We start from the raw sequence: 25,049 nt of genomic DNA, 5'->3' as shown, positions 1-25,049 counted from the left end.
ACGATTTCAGGTCACATATTAAGTTGAAACATGAAAAAAGGAAGATTGCTCAAAAAGCTGTATATGAAATGGTTAAGTCAAGCTTTAGATGGTATTTAAAATATTTCTACTAGTCATAATGAACCATTTGACACACTCTCGGCTATGCAAAACATGTTCTGTTTGTAAAATTACTTTTTTTTTAAATTCAATTTTTTGTTTAGCATGGACAGATTAAGTTTTCTCTCTGTTTTCTAGACTTAATTTGTATAAATATAGTTTTATGGCCCTCCTGTGAAAAGGTGCTGCCTGTGCAGAGCCTTATTCTTCTGCAAGAAGTATAAAGACAACATTGCAATATTGAGTTTGCTGGTAGTGGTCCTAATAAGCAGCAAATAGTGTGTTGCTATAACATTTGTTGTATAAAGCTTTGTTGGTTTTTTAAAAGGCAACTTTTTTTGCGATTCCCTTGTTGGCTTTCATGAAGTGGATTGCATTTTTTCAGCTGTTTTTTTTTGTGATTGCACAAACAATTCAGCAACTCTGTAACCTGATGTAGACATAATTTGCATAATAGTGTATTGAATTTAGTGACTCTTACACCATCATTTGTTGATGAGCTGGGGAGGAATGTCTCTTCCACTGAGTAAAATCAATAGGTGAATTGGGAGCTCAAACCTGAAAATGTTCACTGTTACAGCCTGCCGTGTATCCCCAATCTTCATTGATTTTATTGCTTTGTTTTGTGGTGGCTCACAGCTCATCAGGGGCCTAATGTGCTGTGTGTACGTGCACAGGGAGAGGCAAGCAGCAGACGGTCAGTCTGGAGGGAGGAGCCACAGGACCCCAGTATGTTAGCAACAGTACACTGGGCCACAAGCTGAGAGATTGTTGCATCTTCACAATGCACAGCAACTGTCATAACTGAAGGGGGTCTCTGCATGTAGCCATATGTGCTGCTAATCAGTTTATATGCTTTAACATGCCTTTCTCTAAGAATATACAGGGAAGTAGGATGGCACCCATTTGTTTGATAGTATCTGAACAGTATAAAAGTATCTAACCCATTACCAATATAGGTCTGAGTGAGCATCCTGCAATTAGAATGCAACAGAGGTAGAAATTGAATCTCTTATGTGATTAAACTTTAGAGGACGACATGCTGCTTCAGCCATTAGCTGTTTGCACATTGTGCCAGGATTCAGTTCGACACCATTAAACACCACCACACTATTTGCAATAGCAGAGTAAGGCTTCAATCTATGTTGAGGCTCCAGTAATTAAATAAATGAGCCTGTTTTTTCGTGTGTTACTATCAGCTGGGAATGTTAAGGCAAATCAGAACAAGTCTAATTCCTGCTCCCCCCTCGAAGCCCATTGTACACAAGCTTCATTGGATTGCACCGACTCTAATAATGTCCCCTATTGTGTCTCTAAGCAAACAATTTGCTCCTCACCAACAAAGACTTTTTTCTTTGCATTTAATCTATGTGGACACGTAAGTAAGAACCACCTTTCCCCTCATTAGTAGCCTCTTTCAAGGCAAAGTTGGGCAAGGCACCTAAGGGCGCACTCACACTGTCCTTCCGCACCGCACCCCGGGCTTTAGGGTACTTGTCCCCCCTCCCTCTCCCCCCGCGCCCCAGGCCCGTTTGTACTCACACTGCCTGGGCCTCGTGCAAATGCTTCTTGCTGTCCATACGTCATCACGCCGTAACACGTCACACGCATTGATTGACGTCATCGCGACGCGTCGCTTTGCTTACAAATCTTTCCATAGACCTCGGAGTTATTGTGCGTCTTGTCCGACTGTTTTTTAATATTTTCATCCGACCAAAATCTGCAGTAAACACTCCACCTCCGCATCACACCAACGTGAACCTTTCGCCGCCATTGTTGTTGTTGTTAAATGTCCGCGCATGGACCCTCCTTCTATTTTCTATGTCCAAACAGGCACACATAAAGGACGTCAGAACCGCCGTAGGCCTCGTGCTCGTACACGTGCGCACGCTCGTGCTCGTACATGTGCAAACGGGCTCTACAAAAGCCAACCTCTCTCAGGCGGGCCGTGGACGGCCCGCTGTCCGCAGTTATGCGCGGAGCGGGTGCACTCACACTGCTCAAACGCACTAGGCTTTAGCTGAAAAAACTGTTTTGGCCCGGTGCGGAAGGACAGTGTGAGTGCGCCCTAAATCTCAAGTTGGCCCACAGTGGAAGGCTTTGATTTTACTGGACGGCCCACATTAATGGCTGTGTATTGCAGTATGGCTAGGGAACAAAGACATTAGAGGTGTACTACGAAGCGCACTGAACATACCCAGGGTTTCTTTGGATAACCGGGATCGACAAATACGAAACTCGCAATCAGAGTTAAACAGTACCACAAAGCTCACTTAAGACTCAACCCCCTGCTTAGATAGACTCCCAAAAATCCATAAAGAACAGGCCCCGCTCAGGCCCATTGTCAGCAGCATAAACTCGGTCACTTATAACATTGCCAAGCACGTTGCCAATATCCTGGCACCACTGGTGGGCAACACCCCACACCACATCCAAAACTCCATAGACTTTGTGAACAAAGTCCGAGACTTAAAAATGGACCCAGATGAAACCATGGTATCCTACGACGTGACTTCCTTGTTCACCTGTATTCCAACCATGGAGGCTTTGGCCAGAGTAGGAGAGTGGCTCACACGGCAACTCCTTACACAACCGAACAAATCTCAAACCAGACCACATTTGCCAACTTCTGGATTTGTGACACCACATATTTCCAGTTTAATGGCACTTTTTACAGACAAAAACACAGCTGTGCAATGGGTTCACCAGTATCCCCTATTGTTGCAAATCTGTACATGGAGGAGGTGGAGGACAAGGCTTTGAACTCCTTCAAAGGAATAACACTGAGCCATTGGTTCAGATATGTGGACGACACATGGTTTAAAATCAAATCAAAAGAGATGCAAACTTTTACCGAACATATGAACTCAGTGGACAGAAACATCAAGTTCACCAGAGAAGAAGTGAAGGACAACAGTTTGCCTTTCTTAGACTGTGATGTCCATATGGAGAATGACAGGAGCCTCCACATTGGGGTATAGAGAAAACCGACTCACACAGATCAGTGTCTACTGTTTGACTCCCACCACCCTTTGGAACACAAGCTTGGCGTTATCAGAACACTGCAACACAGAGCTGATAACGTACCCACTAGCTCACAGGCCCAATGGGAAGAACGCAAGCACATGAGAGGTGCCCTCACAACTTGTGGCTACCCCCGCTGGACCTTTGTTAAAATGGCAGCTTTTACCAGAAAGAAAACCAAAGTGGTTGAGAGAGAAAAAAAAAAAACAAGAGAAACAACATAGTCATTCCGTATGTGGCTGGGGTATCAGAGAAACTCAGGAGGATCTTCAACAAACACTGCATCCCTGTGTATTTCAAACCCGGTATCACACTCAGACAGAGACTAGTACATCCCAAGGACAAAACACCATATACCCACAAAAGCAATCTTGTTTATGCTGTCCAATGCAACGAGGAATGCAAAGATCTCTTCATAGGAGAAACAAAACAACCACTGCATAAACGCATGGCTCAACACAGGAGAGCTAACTCCTCAGGCCTGGACTCTGCTGTCCACTTACACCTCAGGGAGAAAGCCCACTCCTTTCATGACAACAATGTTCACATCCTGGGCAGAGAGGACAGATGGTTTGAAAGAGGAGTAAAAAGAGCCATCTATGCAAAAGTAGAGAAACCATCGCTAAACAGAGGAGGAGGTCTGAGGCACCACTTATCTCCAATTTACAATTCAGCCCTTTCATCTCTTCCCAGGAGATTCAACAATCTAAACTCAAAGAACAACTGTTCACAAATGGCCTCCTGTGACTCCAACGACTGTCGTTAAGACTTAATAGAGCACTAACAAAGTCGAAACCAACTTCCCACCAACGACTGTCAGTCTGACGACGGTTGTTGGTGGGAAGTTGGTTGGTGGATTCCAGTGACATCATCGGCCTTGTGAGAGGTTAAATACCGGGATCTCCACACCAGTTAGTTGGACCAGTCCCAGCCTGGTCTGTTGCATACATGAACTGATGAAGCCTCTTGGATGAGAGGTGAAACGTCTTCATGGACAAATAACCAAGTCCAGTTGCTTTTGACTGAAATTGCTTTGGGGATAACGATGGCCTGGACAAGTGAGAGCATTCACAGGCCCACTTAAGAGTTAATTTGTCAAGCTAGGGTTTCTGCTTTAGTTTCAATGAGCATTCTCATAAAAAGGGCGTGTCTCGCATAATTCGACTCACCTTTTGGATAGATCAAGGGCTGCATAAGTTAATGAAGAGGAGGAGATCATTATAATGAACTCCTGTGAGCAGTTCAAAAGTATAATAACAGCAAGGGGCAACACAGTTGCACATAATAAGGCTAGGGAGGCGTGCTGGAGAAAAACAATAAAATAGCAGATTGTGTTAATCTGTCAAGCATTCACTAGAACTTCTTATCAATCCAGTACTCTACACTCTAGTATCACTCTTTCATCCCCCTGTATCAGTTTTTGATTACAAACAAATTGCCAACACATCATTTCAACAACACAATCTTGATTGTTCATTTTGGATATTGGACACAGAACAGTGGAACAGAACAGAAAAGCGAAAGTTTTTAGGTCCATCCATCATCTTCAACCGCTTGTCCCTGAAAAGGTTGAAGGGGGCTGGGGCGATTCTAGCTGACATTGGGCGTGAGGCGAGGTACACCCTGGACAGTACGTCAGTCTATCACAGGGCACATAGAGAGAAACAGAAACACTCACATTCACACCTAAGGGCAATTTAGAGTCATCAATTAACCTAACACGTGCATGTCTTTGGACTGTGGGAGGAAGCCGGAGAACCCGAAGCGAACCCGGGCAGACACGGGGAGAACATGCAAACTCCACACACTAGTGTGGTGGTTTAGGTGGTGGTTTAGGTAAAACACTTCAAATAAATTCCAAAGAGGCTTGAAGTAGCTGTCCTCATCTGTTTGACGGCGAGCCATGCCACTTGATGAGTGAGAAACTTTCCTTACTTTGCCCAGCCAAGTATTTACATAAGGAAGGGGATCCCACTGCTTGCACAACGGTCCCACTGTGTTGATGAAGAGGAAGCTTTCCGTATCCTCTCACAGTCTGCATTACTTGCCGACAGTGTGTCCACAGCAATGAGCAATTTCCTTAACCTGTCGGGAACGCCTCTTCTTCTAATTGCTTTGAATTCAATGAACCCAAAGTGTGCCTCCTTTTAGTCCAGGTAAAAAGCATTAAACAGATGCCTTACTTCTTCTACACCATACCGAGGATTGTCAAGGTCCCATTTGTTGGGATTAAGAACCTCCATTTTACCGATGAGGCTATTGTAGGCCTGCTATTGTAGGCCTTTGCTGTGGTGGTGAAGAGTCTGTCTTTCATACTCTCTGCTACTGCTTGGATGAACTTAGCCAAGTCAATGATGTCAATGATGGGGGACGTGCCAACACTTTTCTCCCTTAAATTCCATAACTTCCCTGCCTTGCTTGCTTCAACAACATGTTGGCCTGGGTGTGTACTTTCTCTCGATACATTTCACATACAATGACATGATGTCATGGGCTTTTTGTAGTGTTGTCTTCCTGTCCTGAAGAATTTCTGAGTTCAAGTTCCTCAGTTCAATGAGAACATCTAACATCAGTGCAAGACTTGTCAGGAATTTAACAGAGCACAATTTTGTCAGCAGCCCCTTGAATTTGGCCCTCTCTCTGCCATCCCTGGAAGCATCCTCTGATGCCTTACAAAAAATGTTGTGCCAAGGCTGAATAAGACTGCCAGAACAGCTGTGACCGCCCTACATGAAGAAGCTACCCAGCAGCAGTGAACACTCTCCAAATCCTTTTGAGGGTGATGTGTAGGTTGTGAGCACATTCACTCAGCTGTCACATATTTTTGGTGACTGGCTATTTGGCACCGGGGAGGCTCTCAATGTGACACTAGGTTGCTTGACAACGTCACCTTGGGTATTGCACCCAAAAAATTATTTTACACTGATCAAAACACAGGTCTGTCCTACTCAGAGGCAAGACAAAATATACAACACAATATACAGCCTAAAGTAAGAAACAGTTTAAAAAATAAACTACACAAAACAATTTACTTCAGGAAAACAATAATAAAGTAAAGAAAACAAAAGTAAAGCAAAAATAAGGGGTTAACTAATCACTCATCCGATTAAAATTAAGGGATCCAGTTAAAGACAAAAATGTAGCGTCTGCAGTCCACCATACACTCCGGCTGTAGCCAAGCACCAGCGTTAGCAGTGCCACCAAGCAGTGACTAAGAAGTACAGCCAGGGACGAAGCAGTATTTAACTGCAAGGACTAAGCTGTGTTTAACAGCAGAGGCAGAGCTGTGCATTTAGCGATGGAGACAAACAGCAGTCTCCGCCGCTGTGCATTTAGCGGTGTAGACAAAGCAGCAGAGGCCCAAGCAGCTGGTGGTGGATTCACGTGATTCACCACCTTGGATTTCGGCCAGTTGGTGACTGTTCCCTGACAATAAACATGAAATTAGTATAGCTGTATTTTACAAGGCTGTTGAACACTAGCTTTAAGGTAGCATACCTGTTTCCAGAATCAAACCCGCACAGAGAGAGAGAGGGGGATTTTATGTGTTTCACTCATAAAAACAGTGAAAAACAGTCTCTCTTTGGTCGCAGTAGGGACACTTCTCCTCTACTGCAGGGTTTATAGTGGACACAAAGGAGTTCACTGCTACGACCCCATGGAGGACTCTCCAGTGAATGTCTGCATGTCTTTTGGAGAGTGGAGGCTTGTAGAAGGACCTCAACTCCGGTCTGGCTGCAGGAGACAGTTGCAGATACCTCCTCCGTGGAGTGTCAGGTCTTTTGTCCAGTTTTGTTTTGTCTATTGCTTTCACCAATATTCTGTAAAATGTTTTTCCTGTGGTACCATCCAGCCCCGCACGGGTGTGTATATTCCATTAAAATCCCAGAGCAGTCCTTAAAATCCGGTGCCAGGAAAATGGCAGGAAAAGGATCGCCATCCTTCACTGTTGGATTAAAGAGGAGTTTAAAAGCAGACGGTCATGTCCTGTAAGTCTCTGTTTCCAGTGTTCTAGGAGTCTTTGTGTGACCCTCACGGACGTCAGTCCCAGCTGGGTAGCGAGTCTAGAGGGGTCATCCATCCGGGGCCCAGTCAGCGCCACCACCTGCCCCAGAGTAACAACCCCCGCAGTCTGCAGTCTTGTAGTTAGATTCTGACCTGCCCAGCTGGGAATGTCCAGACGGGTCCCTCACAGGACTGACTCTTGGAGGATCTAGTACAGGGAGTCCGCTTTATCCCTCCTCTCTTTCTTCAGCAGGTTCCACACTCTAGAAACACTTTTATAAAAAGCAGGCAAAGGAGATGTGCTCATGTTTGGTATGTTCATTAAAAACAAATTGAAATCATGACCAAGGCCTTTAAAACCCTGGGACAGGGGTCTCCACAGAGTGTTGTTTGGCCTGGTCAGCAGTCTTTGAATAAACTGGAGGCGGAAAGCCGCGCCCCTGCTGGCCAGATGGACCAGGCCTTGTCCATCTGGTCCCCCCCCCCCCCCCCCCCCCCGATTTCTTTAGGTAAAAACAGGACACTCTGTGGGACCCAGTGCAACTAGTTCCAAGTAAAATCAACTAAAACCTGGTGCCACAAGGAGGATGAGACCAGGTTATTGGCTATTAAGGTTCGGCCTCTATATGACATTTTTGGGAGGTGCCACCTCCACCAGTGGACCTTTAACCTGCTCCAGGACATTGTCCCAATTTTTTTTTTTGTTGGTCTCATCCCCCAGGAAGACTCCAAGGTAGCTGAAAACTCCTTTTTTCCATTGTAGGCCACCAGGCAGCCCGAGCCGACCCCCCAGCTCCCCTCCAGCCATCAGAGCCTCGCTTTTCCCCCAGTTCACTCTAGCAGATGAAATAAGTCTTTTACAGTGTCAGTTAAAATGTCAATATCTTTTTGTGACTTAACTAAAACAACAAGATCATCCGCGTACACAGACAGTAAAAGACACGGGACACTGGGGGAAACACACACCTGTAAGTTGAGCTCTGAGTTTGTGGAGCAGAGGCTCGATGGCTACCAAATATAACATCCCAGAGAGAGAGCAGCCCTGCCTTACCCCTCTCTGGATCTCAAATGGTGCGCTCAGCCCGCCGTTAATTTTCAGAACGCTCGCAATGTCACTATAGAGAACCCGGACCATGGCTATGAAGCCAGGGTTGAACCCAAAAGCAGTCAGAATCTGCCACAGGTCAAAAGCCTTTTCTTGGTATATTGAAATCAGACCAGTCTCTATACCCAATGAACTGGAGAGCTCCAAAACATCTCGAATTAAAGTGTTGTTGTCACTGATGAACCTGCCGGGCACACAGTAGGTCTGGTCAGGGTTGATGATGGACGCCATTACCTCTCTCAGTCTAAGGGCCAGAGCTTTGGACAGGATCTTATAATCTGTGCACAGCAATGAGATCGGCCTCCAGTTTTTTTAGTTCCTGCAGGTCTCCCTTTTTAGGCAGCAGGGTTATTGCGGCCCTCCTGCAGCTCAGAGGCAGTCTGCCGGTCTTTAGGCTTTCATTTATTACCTCTAGCAGATCTGGTCCTTGGGTGGACCAGAAGGATTTGTAAAAGTCAGCAGGAAGGCCGTCCATGCCTGGAGCTCTGCCGCTCTGCAGGCTCATGGTGGCAATGTGGAGCTCCTGCAGCGTCACCTCTGCTGCCATCTCACTGTTGTCAGCCTCGCTGACCTGAGGGAGACCGCTGAGGAAGCTGCTGCGCACATTTGTATTATGTGTCCACTCGCTCTTAAAAAGTTTTATGTAAAACTCGGCAGCATACTTCCTAGTCTCAGATGAGTCTGAGACTTGGGAGCAGCTACCCGTTCGTAAAGAATGAATGGTCTTCCTTTGTCCATTTTTTTGCTCCAGCCCAAAGAAGAAGCGAGATGGGGCGTCCATCTGTGTGATGTTCATGAACCTAGACCTGACCAGAGCCCCCGGTGCTGAGATGCCCAGCAGGTTGGCTACGGCCGACTTTTTTGACTTGAGGGAGTCTAAAAGCCCTCGGTTTGCTGTGGAGTCTGCTAAAGTCTGCAGCTCCACCACCTGCGACTCCAGATCTTTCATGGACCGGGTTAAGTCTGTAGTGAGACCACGAGTGAACTGCTGGCAGAGCGGCTTTATATGGGTCTTACCAAAGTCCCACCACTGTTGTATGTTAGTGAAGGCAGGCCTGCTCTCTCTGTGGGACTCCCAAAAAAACTTAAAAGCAGTTCTAAAACCCTGGTCATCTAAAAGGGCCATGTTAAAATGCCAATAGGCGCTCTTTAAACGGATGTTTTTGATGAAAACATGACAGGAGACTAAAAAATGATCACTAAAACCCACAGGCTGAATACAATAGTGTTTAAAACAATAAAAGCAGTCCAGTCTGGCCAGAGATAAAACCCCCTCCCTGCTGTGGCTCCAGGTGTCCTGTCTGTGCTGACTGTTAAAAACCCTCCACACATCACTCAGCTCATGGTTCTCCCTCAGTTGTCTGAGTGTGTGAGATGAAGGAGGGTGTGGCTCAGGATGGTTTCTGTCTAGGGTTGGATCCTCCGTGCAGTTAAAATCCCCCCCTAAAGACATAAAACCATCATCCTCACAGTTCTTAACACAGTCACTTAAAATGTTTAAAAACGCTACCCTGTCAACTGCGTTAGTGGGAGTGTAGACATTTAAAAACACAAGTTTTACATTTTCAAAGACAGCTTTAACTTTCAATAAAACACCTGGAACGACTTCATTAACAGTAAAAGAAAAAGGTAAAAAGCTCTGAGCAAATAAAATCCCCACTCCTCCACTCAGACTGGACCTGTGACTTAAAACCACCTCTCCATTAAAAGCCCTTTTGCAGTCACTTTCATTGTCTACAGTGCTGTGAGTTTCTTGAACAAACATGACATAAATTATTTTAGTCTCCATCAGTTTAAAAAGGGCGGCTCGTTTAAGATCAGACCTGGCACCGTTCAGGTTTAAGGTGCTGATATCAAAATCACACATAGATAAAAAATGAACAGCAGCAGTCAGTAAAAGGTAAAAAAACATCTAACAATCCTCTTCATCATTGACGATTTGAGCTCTTACCTTCAGTATTAACTTTTTTAATCTGAATATTTCTTGCTCTGTTAAAACTTACTCTCCATAGCTCTTCCTGGTGAGCGGCTTGGCTGAACTAATAAATAAGTGTAGGTCAGGAAAGAACTCACCTACATTAGGCAGCCTGGCTCCTTTAGGAGATTTACACCCCAGTGAAACCATCCTGATTGGTGACACTATTTGTCCATATTTAGACAGCTCCATCCCCAGCAATTCATTTTCGATGAGCGGGGAGCGTTCAAAATCATAATTTTTGTGGCCGGGTTGACTAGAGGGGAGACAGGAGTGAAGGTGTCTCTGATAACCACTCCCCTCTCCACCACCTCGCCAACCTTAGTCATACTGTCCAAAAACAATACAATAGCCCCGTTCATGCGCGAGGCAGACCTAACACTGTCAGACCCGACCACCTCTCCCACAGTCAGCCCGGCCTCCTCCACCGACCACTGCACTGCGGGGAAAAGCTTAATCACATGTCTGCGAGTCAGCTTTTGAAACTCCGCAGGTACAGCCTCCGCTACCGGCATTGTGCTGCACACAGCACTCTGCCCCTCACAAACAATTACACATATTACACACACACACACGTTTACACCCACACACAAAAACAACCCTTATACCAGAAAAGGATAAACAAATAACTCATAAACACACTCACACCGACGAAAAAGGAAATGGTTTTTCACAAACTTACGAAAATTTGAAACAAAAACCAAACGCTCTCAGCTCAACCATCCACTCGCACTCAGCACACTCACTCCCAGCATGCATTCAGAGAGAGAGAGAGAGATAGGGAGAGAGGTATGGAGCATTTAGCAAAGGACCCCAGGTCGGAAACTCAATCCAGAATCCGTGCAGTGATCATTTTCTGCGCTGTGTTCTACTACACCACTGGATAAAAGTGTCTACTCTACTTCGTCGTGTTGTGGTGGCGTCTGTACGACCACACATCACATCCCGCTGAGCTACATCCAATCAGCAACCGGGTATATCTCAGGGGAGAAAAGAGGCCCGCTAGGGGCCTGAGCGACTCACATGCAAATTAGGGGCGTTTTTGGTGAGATAGACCCGCCTCATTCAGGGTAGTCAACCATAGTGGAAACACACCTCATGTCTCCATCAACACTGGTCTTCAAAAACACAATTAGGGTTGATTTATGTACTGGTTGACTCATCTGCTAATATTGTGATCTCGCATCTATTTTCATGAGACACATGATCAATTATATAGACATAGGCAGTCTGACTGTGCAAAACACAGCCTAGATCAGTAGAGTTGGCTTGCTGCAGGTTAATTAGGCTCTGGAAGTCTGTGAAAGGTTTTTCTTTCTTTGGCCACATAATAAGCTTTCCTAAGTACTCTTGCAGTGCTCTCATATTCAGCCTCCTCACTGGTGGCGTTCATGCTCAAAAGTATGAGTTTTTTTGCAGTTTGTACAATTTTAATCGCTTCATTATGTGCTGCAGACTTAACCTGACTATCCCCAGATGAATTTCTTTCCGCCTTTCGTCTTGACTTCACCTAGCTCCACTCAACCATCTGGGATCGCTCCATTGCAGAGGGATTTCAGGGTCTGCAAAAAATGGTCGGACCAATCAGGACCGCAGGGCAGGGGTTTTATAGATGTGACGTAGCGGAGAAGCGACTGTTTGTGATTCAGATAACAATGGCGGCCCGCATCGTGGAAGCAGGCGTCAACATGGAGGCTGCTATTTCATCCGTGTTGTCCAATCAAGTGAATGTTTCTTCTTTAAAAGAACACCAGAGAATGGCTCTGAAGGCTTTTGTGGGTGGAAACGATGTTTTGCCTGTCGCTCTCATCAGTGTCACGGTACCAAATGGGGCTATCTTTTCTTCAGCCCACTGGCTAGCAATATTAACACTACGGGATGCCATGAGACCGAGATCTTTCACTTCTCTGCATGAGGTACAGCCAGTGGCGAACTTTAGACCACCATAATGCACCTTATATCGCATAATGAGATACTCCATACAGGGAATGAACAAAAGTCACTATACTTCTTTCATGCAACTGTTAATTATTTCATACAGGGCCGTGGGTGATATGCACTACACAAATAAATGACCGTTATTATGAAAAAAAAAACGACAACAAAAAATAAACATGAAATGAAAAAGTGGCGGACATTGAATTCTGTGATAACAGGTGTTTAAGTAAAGAGTTCAGAGTAGACATAAGATATTGAGATTCCTTTTTTTGTTACAAATTTGTTGTTGATATAAAAACATACAAAAATAGCAATAGTACATAAGTTCCTATCTTTACATTCAAAGGAGGTGATGACATTTTCTCCCTCTGATTCGATGTGTTGTGCCGAAAAGTATGTACTTCTCAAAGTCTTTTCAGAGTGTAACACAGAATGAACAACCATAGAAAAGATAAATTTAAGATTCTTGTTCTGTCTTACAAAAATTACAATTGTCATTAACAGGCATGAATTTTGAGATAAGAATGTCTATAGGATATATTTTATGCAGTCTTTTTAAGTGTAATACTCTAACTTTGTCGGTGACACAAAAATTAAAAGGAGCAAGCCACGCCCTCTGCCAATTAATGCATTAAAATACCAGAAATCATGCCAGGGTGTTTTCTTTGAATTCAGAAGGCATTTTCTAATGTGTTTATTTGTTAATTTGTTATCAATGTCATTTATATAAAGAGAACATGTGAATCCAGGAGCCTCATTTTGTTTTTTATAACTTTTCATTAAGTCCAACATATCAAGAGAATAGCACACAACACAATAAGATTTGTTATTGTGACACATATTACACTGTTTACATAATATGTCATCATTTCCTCCTCAGTCTCACTGTTTCTTTGCCTGTCTCGTCTTACAGGGCTGTTCTCTTCCTCACTCTGAATGCTTAGGTGTTCCTCTGTCTCTGAGCTTATTTTTTCTCCTCTCTCTCAGTTTGTCTTCATCTCTGAGCTGTCATCCGTGAAAGCATCAGCTGTATAATTACTCGAAGAGCTTGATATCTTTGGCAGCTTTGATAAAAAAACTTCTGCCTTTGGTCCCTCTTCTTCTTTTTCTGTGACCCGCTTTTGTATATTCGCTTCATATCTGTCTCAGTTTATCTCCCATCTCTCTCATACTGCTATTTACCATTTTGAATTTTCTGCTGTGATCATTTCCGTAGACGTGCAGCGCGATGCCTAACATGGAATAGTCCATCTAGTGCAGACTGAAGGGGGGTGCACGGTTAGCAAAAAGACCGTCAAAACATGAGTAATTAATCAAATTAGACATCTCGACGATATTATTGTGAAGAGATTTTTATAAAAACAAATATGGGAACAAAAATATAAAGTGGGCATATTGGGGGCCCCAAAGGGCCTTGTATGGGGCCCGGGGCTCCAGGCAAATGCCTGGTTTGCCTAATAGTACGGCCCGCCTCTGGGTACAGCCAAGCGTTCCAGTTTATCCATACAACCATTCATTTTTTCCCCTGAACCGCTCGTATTGTTCTTTTTTCCATATTGAGGGGTAAGTGGTAGGCCTAGCATCATCATTATCACCTGCTATACTTGTTTCTGAAGATCCTGCAGCTGTCATTTCTATCTGCTGACTTTGTGACTCCTCACTTTGGCTCTAAACTTGCTCTGAATCATCTTCCATGTTCTGCTAACTTTACCTGGTAGGTTTTCTGTTTCGTCATTGCTGCGTCTTTTCTCTTAAACATATCATCAATTTTCCTCTGCATTATTACTTCCTATATTTTCCCTATTGTCCTCTCTTCCTTATCTTATCAAATAGATCTATTTGAATATCCCTCTTAGGTCGCAAAGTGGGCCAAATGCATTCTAAACAGTGCTGTATACAAAGGTGAACTTTGTCATTTAGATCAATAAATGTGTGTTGTCCTGCTGAAAGTGAATTTTTTTTCAGAGACCGTACATTTTTCTTTGCGGTACAGCACACCCCCTCCAAATCTTTTAGTGGTATGCCGTACCGGCCAGTACCGGCTTACTTTCACCCTGTCTGTAAGTGAAAAGATTCTGCATATTGTCTAAAAATAACTATGTCAAATGCAGAATTGTTCGCCATTAATCCCAATAGAGTGATGATTTAAAAATGCAAAAGCTGTGTCCAACCTGCTTTATTTTTATCTATTTATTTAGCGAATAAGTTTTCCATGTGACATAAGAATTGGATATTTTAAAATTACACATCAATGCACATTGCATGGGAGACAAACCCTGCACGCAGAATTACAAGACTGACGCACATGCTGCCTCCACTCTACCGCTATCTCACGGAGCGAGAGATTTTTTTTTCCATCTCAAACACACCTTCCTGGACAGTTTGAGTGGCATCACTAACTGTATGATAATATGTTCCCTTGGTAAAGAATCACAGTGAAACCGACACTGCACAACAATAAGTGCATGGCTTCTTTGTGTAGCATTGCCAACATAAGGTCCAACAAGGACGATCAAATAGTGAACACACTCTGATATGACCCTGTATCTCTTACAAAGGAAGTCTAGGAAGCTGCGCTTAGCTTTAAGTAGCTGATCTAACATGGAAATCTTGGTCTTAGCTCTAAGTCTTAGCTGAAAACCTCCTCCCGACCAGGTTTGGTTGAAAGCATAAGTTACCATGGTGATAAAGTGATGCTAAAAGAGAGTGACTTTCGTGTCACAGCTGATCCAGGCTTTTAGCACAACATACCCCGCTAACCCACTAATCGAGCTTCGTAGTACACCCCACAGGTCAAGCAAGACTTCTACTCACTTGCATTCAAAAGAGAAATGGCTGAAGGGATGAAGGAGAAATTACGTCTTCACAGGGGGAAATTTGAGCCGAGAGCCTGAAAGCAAAAACTGGAACTCTGCATACAATGGGTGAGAGCTGTCCAAAAGGATGGCTTTGGCCTTCCTAACTTTCTACCTAGAAAAAAAGGTCAGATAATGTGCTCTGGTGAACCCCCCAAATCTTGCTGCTCGTATTAACTATGCTGGTTAGAGCATTTTAGACTTCATATTTCCCAGGTAAATAAAAACAGCTGTTATTATGATTACATGTGAGTAAACATACTAAAGGTAACAGTATATTTGATGAAACCTTTCACTGAAAAGTGAAACTTTGGTTGATTTGGTCAAGACCAAGCAAAAACAAAGATATTCTGGCTTTTTTCAAAAGTAAAATGGGTATAAACATGAGGTCATATGGACTGACAAGTAACTTTCATTGGACACATTGTCATGCTGCATCATTAGCACTATGGACCCTTGTAGGAAAATTAACCTTCAACCTTGTATACTTTATAACGGTGTAAAGTATAAATTATTTCATAATTATGAAATTTATTTCATAATTATGAAATAAATAGTAGAGTTTGAAGCAGAAATAAGTTTAATCAGTTGGCTTGTAATTGTCTTCACCCATACCTTTCTTGAGGAAAAATACATTATTTGAAGTTTTTACTGCGCCCCCAAAGTTCTTCCAACTTTTTCCAATTTAGGAGCATGTTTCTTTGCAAAAAAATAAAAAATAAACAAGATGAAACACAGTACAGAACATGAAGGAAAACATGTATGCCTTATGTTTGTTATGAAGTAATACCAGTATATATGCGTCTTCGGGTCTTTGAAAAGCGTTAAACAAATCAGATGAATTATTATTATTATTATTATTAAATGTATCTTTCATGACCTTTGCGTCTGATAACCCGTTGGCGAAATAAAACAAAAAGAACATGAAGGAAAACATGAATATGTATCTTTCAGGACCTTCACCTCTATGCTCAGAGACCATCCTTGCAGTTGCCATAAAAACAAATAAGACAACCCCGTAGTCCGATATATCAGCCACACGGTAAGTGTGTTAGGAAGAACAGGACGAAATAGTGAAAGAAAGAAAGCAAATGCTTTTGTGTCTTCTGCTTTAAATTTACGTGCGCGGTACCAACGGAGCTCGCGCGCATTCGACGTTCGTATTCTACGTAGCGGTGGAGCCGGTCGAAATGGTACTGTCAAAGAAACACTGTCAAGGAAAGACGTTTTCTTTTAGATAGCTGGTTACTGACAAATAACGCAAGCTATATCCTGTCGGAAGGACAAACATCGACCGTCTCTAGTAACTGTTAATTTCCAGAAGCCTTTCAGTAACATTCCAGGTGACAGTGGCAGGTGAGTCACATCACATCGGTTGCTTGTTCCTGTCCTCCTCTTAATACTTCAGTTCACACAGTAACGTTAGGCAGCAGTGTAACTTGCGTCTTTAAGCTAAAAGGAGCCGGTTCAAATCATTAATGTCTTGCACACGCGGTTGGAGGCTGTGTCTGGTCACTTCACACACGTTTCCTTGTCTTGTCTTCGTCTGAAAAAAACATATATCACTGCGCATGCTCTTGGTTTGTAGAATATAACGGAAATACTTTATTGATCCCAAAATGGAAAATTGCAACAGCAGCATTACACACCGACACATTAAACCAGTAATATAAAAATACAATACAATACAAAAGGCACATAAAAAAGTACAAATAAGCAGTCTAGTTGTAGTGATTTCTCCTTCTTGCTTGTGCAGTAACCATACTAAATTGTAAAATTCTTGAATTTTAAAATATTTTTGCAATTAGAATTATTACCCGTCTGAAAGTAACTGTAAATATTAATATTTATAGCTACAGGTGTATTAATCTTTACTCTCCTCCCCCCAGATGCAGTTAGCAATGCCTGAAAAACATGTCTCTGAAAGAAGATAATGAAGGGAAAGGAAGGTGAGCAGCGCAAAACTAGCAGCATGACAGTACTATGGAGGCTTATTAGCCACTGAGTAAATAACTTAATGCAGCAGTGTCCTATTAAACACCTTTTTTCTTTTCTTTTTCAGCTCTCACCACACTGAATTGTACACCAGAATCCCTCGAACATGTCTGCCCATTGTGTACCATCCAGACTACAACATCACCTTCATGGGCCTTGAAAAGCTCCATCCATTTGACGCAGGGAAGTGGGGGAAAGTCATTCACTTCTTGAAAGGTAAGAGAATGAGAAGCAAATTGGCAGATGAGTACTCCCAGAGCTGATGTAAATTGCATTACTCCAAATTTATCAGAGAGGCAAAGAGAGGTAGAGAACAAAGAGAAAAAAGTGGAGAGGTGAGATGCAGTTGCTTGAGAGGGTAAAGGCAGAGCAACAGAAAACAGATAATTAGAGAAAACTCCAGGTGGGTGTCTGTGCAGGTACAGTAAATAAGACCCAGCACAGGTTTAAAGGCCAAAGGTAAACAGACAGTGGCTAACTGGCCTGATTTCACACAAAGTTATATTCAAATCGTAACATGGATTGACTTTGCTATAAAAAGGTGTTGACTCTGCAGAGGTGCTCAGAGAGCAGTTTTCTTAAACAAATAACCTCATTTAAGAATATTTAACATTATTATACATTTGTACATATTGAACACTGAGAAAATAAATAATAAATAAAAATAATCGAATAAATAGCTAAACAATACTGTATGTTCAGGATCAGTCATATTCTTTACATTTAAAAAAAAAAAAGGTCACACACCATTTCCACCCCAAGCATCTTTTTCTGCATTATATGTTTGGTAAATAAAAGTTTTGTCCGTGATAAGCCAATATCAACTGATAATGTCGTCTGACTGATATATCAGTCTGGCTTTAACTAGATGACACTCTGCTTGGGGTGCTCAAAGCTAAAATCAATCATGACCCAGTAACTCAAGATAATCCACAGAGCAGTTTCACGTTGGAACTATTTTCTCTGTCAAAAGTACAGCTGTTATTGTATCACTGCGCAGCTTTGTGGAAATAATTTCGCACAAAAGTTGTAAAAACTAGTGATTCTAGTATGAAGGTTTATTTTATAAAATGTATGTTACAGTAAAGTTTTTCATGTAACAACAGCATCATATTTCAGTCTGAAGCCTATCCGACTCTAAACAAACAATTCCTTTGTCTCAGAGGATCAGTTCATCACTGATGGGAACATTGTGGAAGCCTGTGAAGCTACAGAAGAGGATCTGTTGGTGGTTCACACCAAACGCTACCTCAACAGACTAAAGGTTGCTTTGTTTTCCCTCAACACTGCCAACCTTTTGTGCATCTCTCATTTTTACAGCATCGCATGTTCACTTCTTCATCCCTTTACTTGCTTTTGTAAATCTTCTCTGTGTACTGTATTACATGCATCACTCAGTAGTAGTGATGAGCTAAGCTTGATTTGTTATTAAAATTAAATTTTACTGTATGTTCTCATTCTTAATAATGAGAGTTTGTTTTCTGGGATTTCCTATTTGACATATTCTTTCTCATGTTGCAATACAGGAGGTGACATCACAGTGGGTAGGCGCCCATTGAAACATATTGGCCCTCATTTATCAAACAAATGTACGGCAGAAAAACGTATGTACGACCATTTCCTGGCAAACTTCGGCATTTATCAATTTGGACGTGAGCGGGAGCTACGATCATATCTCACGTCTGGTCTGAGATCGTGTACGCACATTTGAGCCTGTGTATTCGCGGTGCAGCACAGCAAAATCTGGCTGAAACTAATGAACAAACCTCAGCTGTCATTAAGCATAAGCAGTCACAAATTAAGAACAGATCAAAACGGATTCTTAAAACGAATAAACAAAATAAAAATTGTGGTTGGAGCAATTGATTGTTCTCATGTGCGTCTGAAGGCACCATCCATGAATGATTACGCATTCTTCAATCGCAAAAACTACCACTCGATAAATGTGCAGGTGATTTGTGATGCCAAGCTGTCGCTTTTTAAAGTGGTGGCCAGGGGGACACACGATTCTTTTATATTTCAAAACAGCTCGGCTCCAGCCCCCCGCGACCCCGACAGGGACAAGCGGTTGAAGATGAATGAATGAAAAGGAAAGTGCACTGCAGAGCCAAAGTCATCTCCTCGGTTAGTGGCTACCCTCGAAAAATTGCATTAAATCAAACAGATAGGTATCAGATGATTAACATCTTGGTATGGTTCTTCTAGGTGACAAAGGTTATCCCCTAACAGAATACCTAATAACCCCGCTGGCAAACCCCGCTACAGAGCAAGAGCGCCGGTGTTATGCCGTATTCAGCACCCCTGCCTTGAAATGCACCCCCTAGCATTATAGGTGCTATACTGGTCCCGAAGGCTGTTGTTTGGACCTATAGGAGTAGTTTATATACAGGTAACCCACAACGGTCAGAACATTGGTTACTTACAGTCTTTAAACTATTTTAAAGAGTTTAAAATCACAACCTTGGATAACACAAAATAACATCTTTTTGTATGTTCTGTGGAAATATACTGCAGCCATAATTACAAAAAGAATTCAATGGATCTTTTGAGCAAGTTGAATGTATTTGACTTAGCGTTTCCTAAATATAATCCCAGTTTTTCTTGCAATTAATAGGTTCAAAAGTGTGTGCTTTTAATTGGGTTACCTGTATATAAGCTACTCCTATAGGTGGAAACAACAGCCTTCTGATCCAGAATATCACCTATAATGCGAGGGGGTGCATTACACGGCAGGGGTGCTGAATACGGCATAACACCTGTCCAACAGTGCGCACACGGGTCTCAGTGGAGCACTGCTTCAGGTTGACTGCCTCCGTTATTCTTTTCCATACAGCGTTTTTATGGGCCCCTTTTATTCCATTCTTAAGACTGCCAAAAAGCACATCTTTATTTTGCTCCATCTCAGATGTCAGGATGCCGATCTGTGTGTCGGAAAAGTTTCTTTTCTTACAAGTGTTTCCTCTCTCCGTGTTTGACCTCAGTGGGCGAGGCCTCCGAACCAGGAATATTTAAGGGCGTAACATGTTAATGACAATCGAATTCAGCCGCCGCATTTATCAAGGCCCGCTCATTTGTACGCTGAGATTGGTCCGATACGAATGTTTCATAAATCACACGTGGGTCCTGTAGTACGGCAAATTCTGCGCTCAGATCTGCGCCCGTTTTCACGCAAGATTGATAAATGAGGCCCAATGTGTTTTTCACCTCCTGTGGTCCATCTGTGGTTTTGTTTGCCTTTTAAGTGATAGTCAAAAGGCCTCTATATACTGTGACTGATTGTATTCTTTTTCATGTTAGTGGTCACTGGTGGTGGCAACCATCACAGAAATCCCACCTCTCCTTTTTCTGCCTAATTTCCTGGTGCAGCGGAAAGTGTTGAGGCCTTTGCGGACACAGACTGGAGGAACAATAATGGTCAGTATCAGAGGGCTTGTTTTCCTCTTGTTGTCAATTCATGTTTGTATATTACTAATTTTGTACCACTTCCTGTGTCCATTATGTGGCACTTTGGGGAAACACATTAATTATATGTCATGTTGCTGTGGCTGACTTCCTGCTATATCTATGACTCCTATGGGCATGTGGATCTCCTCAGGCCTGGACTCTTACCCAGCATGTAAAATTTGGGGCCAATTGGACAACACAAAGTTGAGTTACAACAACTTCCTGATCATGTTATGGACAAAACTGACTGACCTTTCACATCAAGGGTGTTCCATGAAACTCAAAAGCATACATAGTCCATGGTTCTACTTCTTGGGGTTTGAACCCTCATAGTAACAGACTGGTTACAACCAAAACTGTACCGGAGTTAAGGGGAATACAGTTTTGCACAGCCTAATTGCTTTGTCCTTGCTGATAGAAAATAGCATGCGGCGGAACAACAAGAGAACAGCTTTGAAGGGCCGACCAACACCTGCTGTGGGAAAATTACTTACATGGAAATACTGTGTGATAGAAAACGTTATTGTAACTTCACCACCACATACACATGACTATAACTGAACTCAAATGAACAGGACCATCTCAGACTGTTGTTGAGACAGGGTATTATCTGATCTGAAAGCAAGTCAGAAGGAGGGGTGAGTGTGAGACAGTGAGCTTGACAAATGGGGCTGGTATTAGTTATGTTTTCATAAATGGTAATGGAGAGATCTTGCAGTGTATTTCCCAGAGATCAAAAGCAACCAGATCTTCCAGTGGTGAGATGGCATGCACTTGGAGAGATAAACCCGTCATAATGTCACAGATGAGGAAGGACATGTTGCCTGCTTCGCAGTGGTCCAAAAAACATGAGGTGTGATGACGTAGAATGTTAAGGTCCCATTGAAACGAGTTTTGATACTGTGTGTTGGTCTTGATATATGCCAAATATATGACTGAACCTGAGCATGAGCGTTTACATAAATTACTACAATCGATTGAGACTTTGGGCAGCTAGGTAGCAACAGCGGTCACATAAAACCACACTTCACCGCTTGTGGGTCGACTTGTAGTTAGGGTTGGATACCGAAACACTTTGCAAGCATGGCACCGTTTCCTAAACCAATGGTATCTACCAGGCAGAATGACAACGCAGATTTTGGTGCCTCCTTTCGGTGCCACTTAAATTCCTGCGCTGCTCTCTTGTGCTCGAACACGGACATTACAGGGTACAAAACCGGGTTGAAGTTAGTGTAAAGTTGGCGGCCTGGACCAAGTGAATAGCCATTGAATATCCATCTTAAAACTAACTTCACCCCAGTGAAGTTACTGCACAAGAGTGATGTAAGGTTAGTGGTAGTTACAACAAGTTATGTGTTTTATGTGTTTTATGCTCCACATATCTGGAACAAACTCCCAGAAAACCGCAGGTCTGCTACAACTCTTAGTTCTTTTAAATCAAGACTGAAGACTTTTCTGTTTGCTGCTGCCTTCGAGTAAACAAAATAATTTTAACTGCTCACGCTGTACTGTAACTGCTATTACCTTTAAATTTCTAACTGAAAATTCCTTTTCAGAAATTTCCTGATCCTTTAATTATTTTATTTAAATGTCTCTTTACATATTTAAGTGTCATTTTATGTGTTTGTGTTATGGGTTTCTTTCAAATGTTTTTAATGTTTCATGTTAAGCTTTGAATTACCTTGTTGTTGAATTGTGCTAAATAAACTTGCCTTGCCTTCATGGGCAGGAGGCATCGTCTCTGGGTTTTCTTAGGTCAGTGGCGGTGCAGTTCGACTATGCAAAGCCGTGGCCTACTGCCAACTAGATGTGCCGCCTTTCCAGTTTATAATTATAAAGTGTCTATTTTTTTGTGCTTGTACGATTTTCAGTGCATATGCTTGATATATTGCTAATTATATCAGACCTAGCATAATGCTAAAGGTATTTTCACCCAAAGACATTAATTCCAGGACTGGCGGTTGATGGATTCGTGTAGATGCAAATAGGGCGCTGTAGTAAAATATGCCTTGTGCTCTTACTGCTTACACTGACTAAATTCTTGTTTTCCTTCAGACATGGCCACAGTATGTGCATACATGCTGAAGTGTGTTAACACTCATTCATCCATCCATATTGGCATTTACACACAATGGGCCTCATTTATAAATATTGCGTGAAAACGGGCGCAGATCTGAGCGAAGAATTGGTCGTATGACAAGACACACGTGTGATTTATGAAACATTCGTCTCTAACCAATCTCAGCGTACGAATGAGCAGGCCTTGATAAATGTGGCGGCTGAATTCGATCGTCATTAACATGTTACAACCTTAAATATTCCTGGTTCGGAGGCCTCGCCCACTGAGGTCAAACATGGAGAGACGAAACAATGGTAGGAAAAGACACTTTTCCGACACACAGATCGGCATCCTGACATCCGAAATGGAGCAAAATAAAGATGTGCTTTTTGGCAGTCTTAAGAGTGGAGTAAAAGGGGCCCATAAAAACGCTGTATGGAAAAGAATAACGGAGGCAGTCAACCCGAAGCAGTGCTCCACTGTGACCTGTGTGCGTGTGTGCCACTGCTGGACCTGCACTCCTGCTCTGTAGCGGGGTTTGCCAGCGGGGTTATTAGGTATTCCGTTAGAGGGTAACCTTTGTCACCTAGAAGAACCATACCAAGATGTTAATTATCTGATACCTTGTTTGATTTAATGCAATTTATCGAGGGTAGCCACTAACCGAGGAGATGACTTTGGCTCTGCAGTGCACTTTCCTTTTTCATTCATTCATCTTCAATCGCTTGTCCCTGTCGGGGTCGCGGGGGGCTGGAGCCGAGCTGTTTTGAAATATAAAAGAATCGTGTGTCCCACCTGGCCACCACGTTTAAAAGCGATAGCTTGGCATCACAAATCACCTGCACATTTATCGAGCGGTAGTTTTTGCGATTGATGAATGCGTAATCATTCATGGATGGTGCCTTCAGACGCACATGAGAACAATCAATTGCTCCAACCACAATTTTTATTTTGTTTATTCGTTTTAAGAATCCTTTTTGATCTGTTCTTAATATGTGACTGCTTATGCTTAATGACAGCTGAGGTTTGTTAATTATTTTCAGCCAGATTTTGCTGTGCTGCACCGCGAATAAACAGGCTGAAATTTGCGTACAAGATCTCAGACCAGACGTGAGTTTTGATCAGAGCTCCCGCTCACGTCCAAATTGATAAATGCCGAAGTTTGCCAGGAAATGGTCGTACGCACGTTTTTCTGCCGTACGTTTGTTTGATAAATGAGGGCCAATGTCTCCAGCTCATATCTCCCTCCCTCAGGCGTCATACACGCTGAGCTCTAAGTAACCCGTCACATGCGTGGCCATGCACATAAGGATTATGTTGATCAATATGTGAAGCAAATCCTGCCTGTCTCTTTTCTCAGGAGTAGATTTTGCATAAAGTGGGGCTGTAAAAGAATTTGATTTATTACCTTAGTAAACATTTTCCAAATAAATTGTGGTCTTCCTCATTTGGATGTTCATTTTTAAATTATGTTCCCAATTAGAGTAAAATAAGATAAAGCAGGGTACGCTTTAGGGGATGGCAACCTTGTGATTGACAAGACACTACAACAGAGGTATCCTCCACAAATCATATCTGGTGAATGCATAAGCGACTTAATTAATGTTATTTGAAAAAAATCATTTTACTCATTGATATTCTGTTTCCCTTTGAAAGAGGAATTTTGATTGAATTTCATTTGTTGATTTAAAACATTTAACCGACATTTTATTTTCCACAGGCAGGAAAACTGGCTGTTGACCGAGGATGGGCTATAAATGTTGGTAAGTACATGTGAGAGTGAGCTCTTGTCCCAAACACAGCCATGATGATATTTAGCACAACATCATTCCCTACTGTGTGATCTTGCTTCAATATCACAATAGCTTGTTTTCTGGTACTTTAATAAATAAATAAATAATCTAAATGAAACAAAAACATGGTAGCCCATTTTTTTGTATATACCTTTGTGAATTTGATACTTGACAAATAACAAATGCTAATAATTATCTAATTTTATCAAGACCTTTGCTGCCGAGGATCATGAGCGTAAAGCGTCATCCAAACAATGTAAATATTGTTGTAATGCTCTTCTGTCTGTCGGTTTTTCAACATTGCAATAGAAACAATATAGAAAGATATATACGGTAGGTCCTTAATACCTTCAACATGTCCATAAATACTGACACAAGGCTAATGTCATACAAGCCATTTACAGATTAAGTGATATCCAAAAAAATCAATTACAACACTTCTACTGGTAGCTTTAACTATCGACAAGAAAATTATTCTGCTAAATTGGAAAAACAGAAAACAACTTACCATCTCACAGATGTTAAATCTTTTTTTACAGAACAGGTAACATTTGTTTAGACAGACTTCCAGCCAGCCCATGCCCATTCCAGCCTGCCCAGGTGAGGCAGGTTTTACACTGTGTCCTAACAGCATGCGATCATCAGACTACTGCGTTGCATTGAAACTCTCTGTCCACATAGAATGTGTGGACAAGCTGTAAAAATGCCCCTGGAAAAACAGGTAAATGTCCCAAGCACCAGAACACACACACACACA

The 25,049-nt window shown here is 42.5% G+C and overlaps 1 protein-coding gene across 1 annotated transcript in view; it reads left to right on the top strand.

Annotated features, from left to right (window-relative positions):
• Positions 1-17,130: 17,130 nt before the first annotated feature.
• Positions 17,131-25,049, top strand: part of hdac11 (histone deacetylase 11) — a gene marked incomplete at its 3' end in the record, with an annotated part of 32,726 nt that continues 24,807 nt past the window's right edge. Inside the window, exons 1-4 of the mRNA XM_083939674.1 lie at positions 17,131-17,212; positions 18,160-18,260; positions 20,294-20,410; positions 24,220-24,262. Coding sequence (XP_083795800.1) covers positions 17,146-17,212; positions 18,160-18,260; positions 20,294-20,410; positions 24,220-24,262 — 328 coding nt within the window. The 5' untranslated portion in view covers positions 17,131-17,145. The remainder of the gene's footprint in view (positions 17,213-18,159; positions 18,261-20,293; positions 20,411-24,219; positions 24,263-25,049) is intronic.

The sequence above is a fragment of the Echiichthys vipera genome, assembly GCF_963691815.1.
Source record: "Echiichthys vipera genome assembly, chromosome: X".
Classification (NCBI taxonomy): domain Eukaryota; kingdom Metazoa; phylum Chordata; class Actinopteri; order Perciformes; family Trachinidae; genus Echiichthys; species Echiichthys vipera.
The sequence above is the reverse complement of the archived record's forward strand: the minus strand, read 5'-3'. Positions and strand labels throughout refer to the sequence as shown.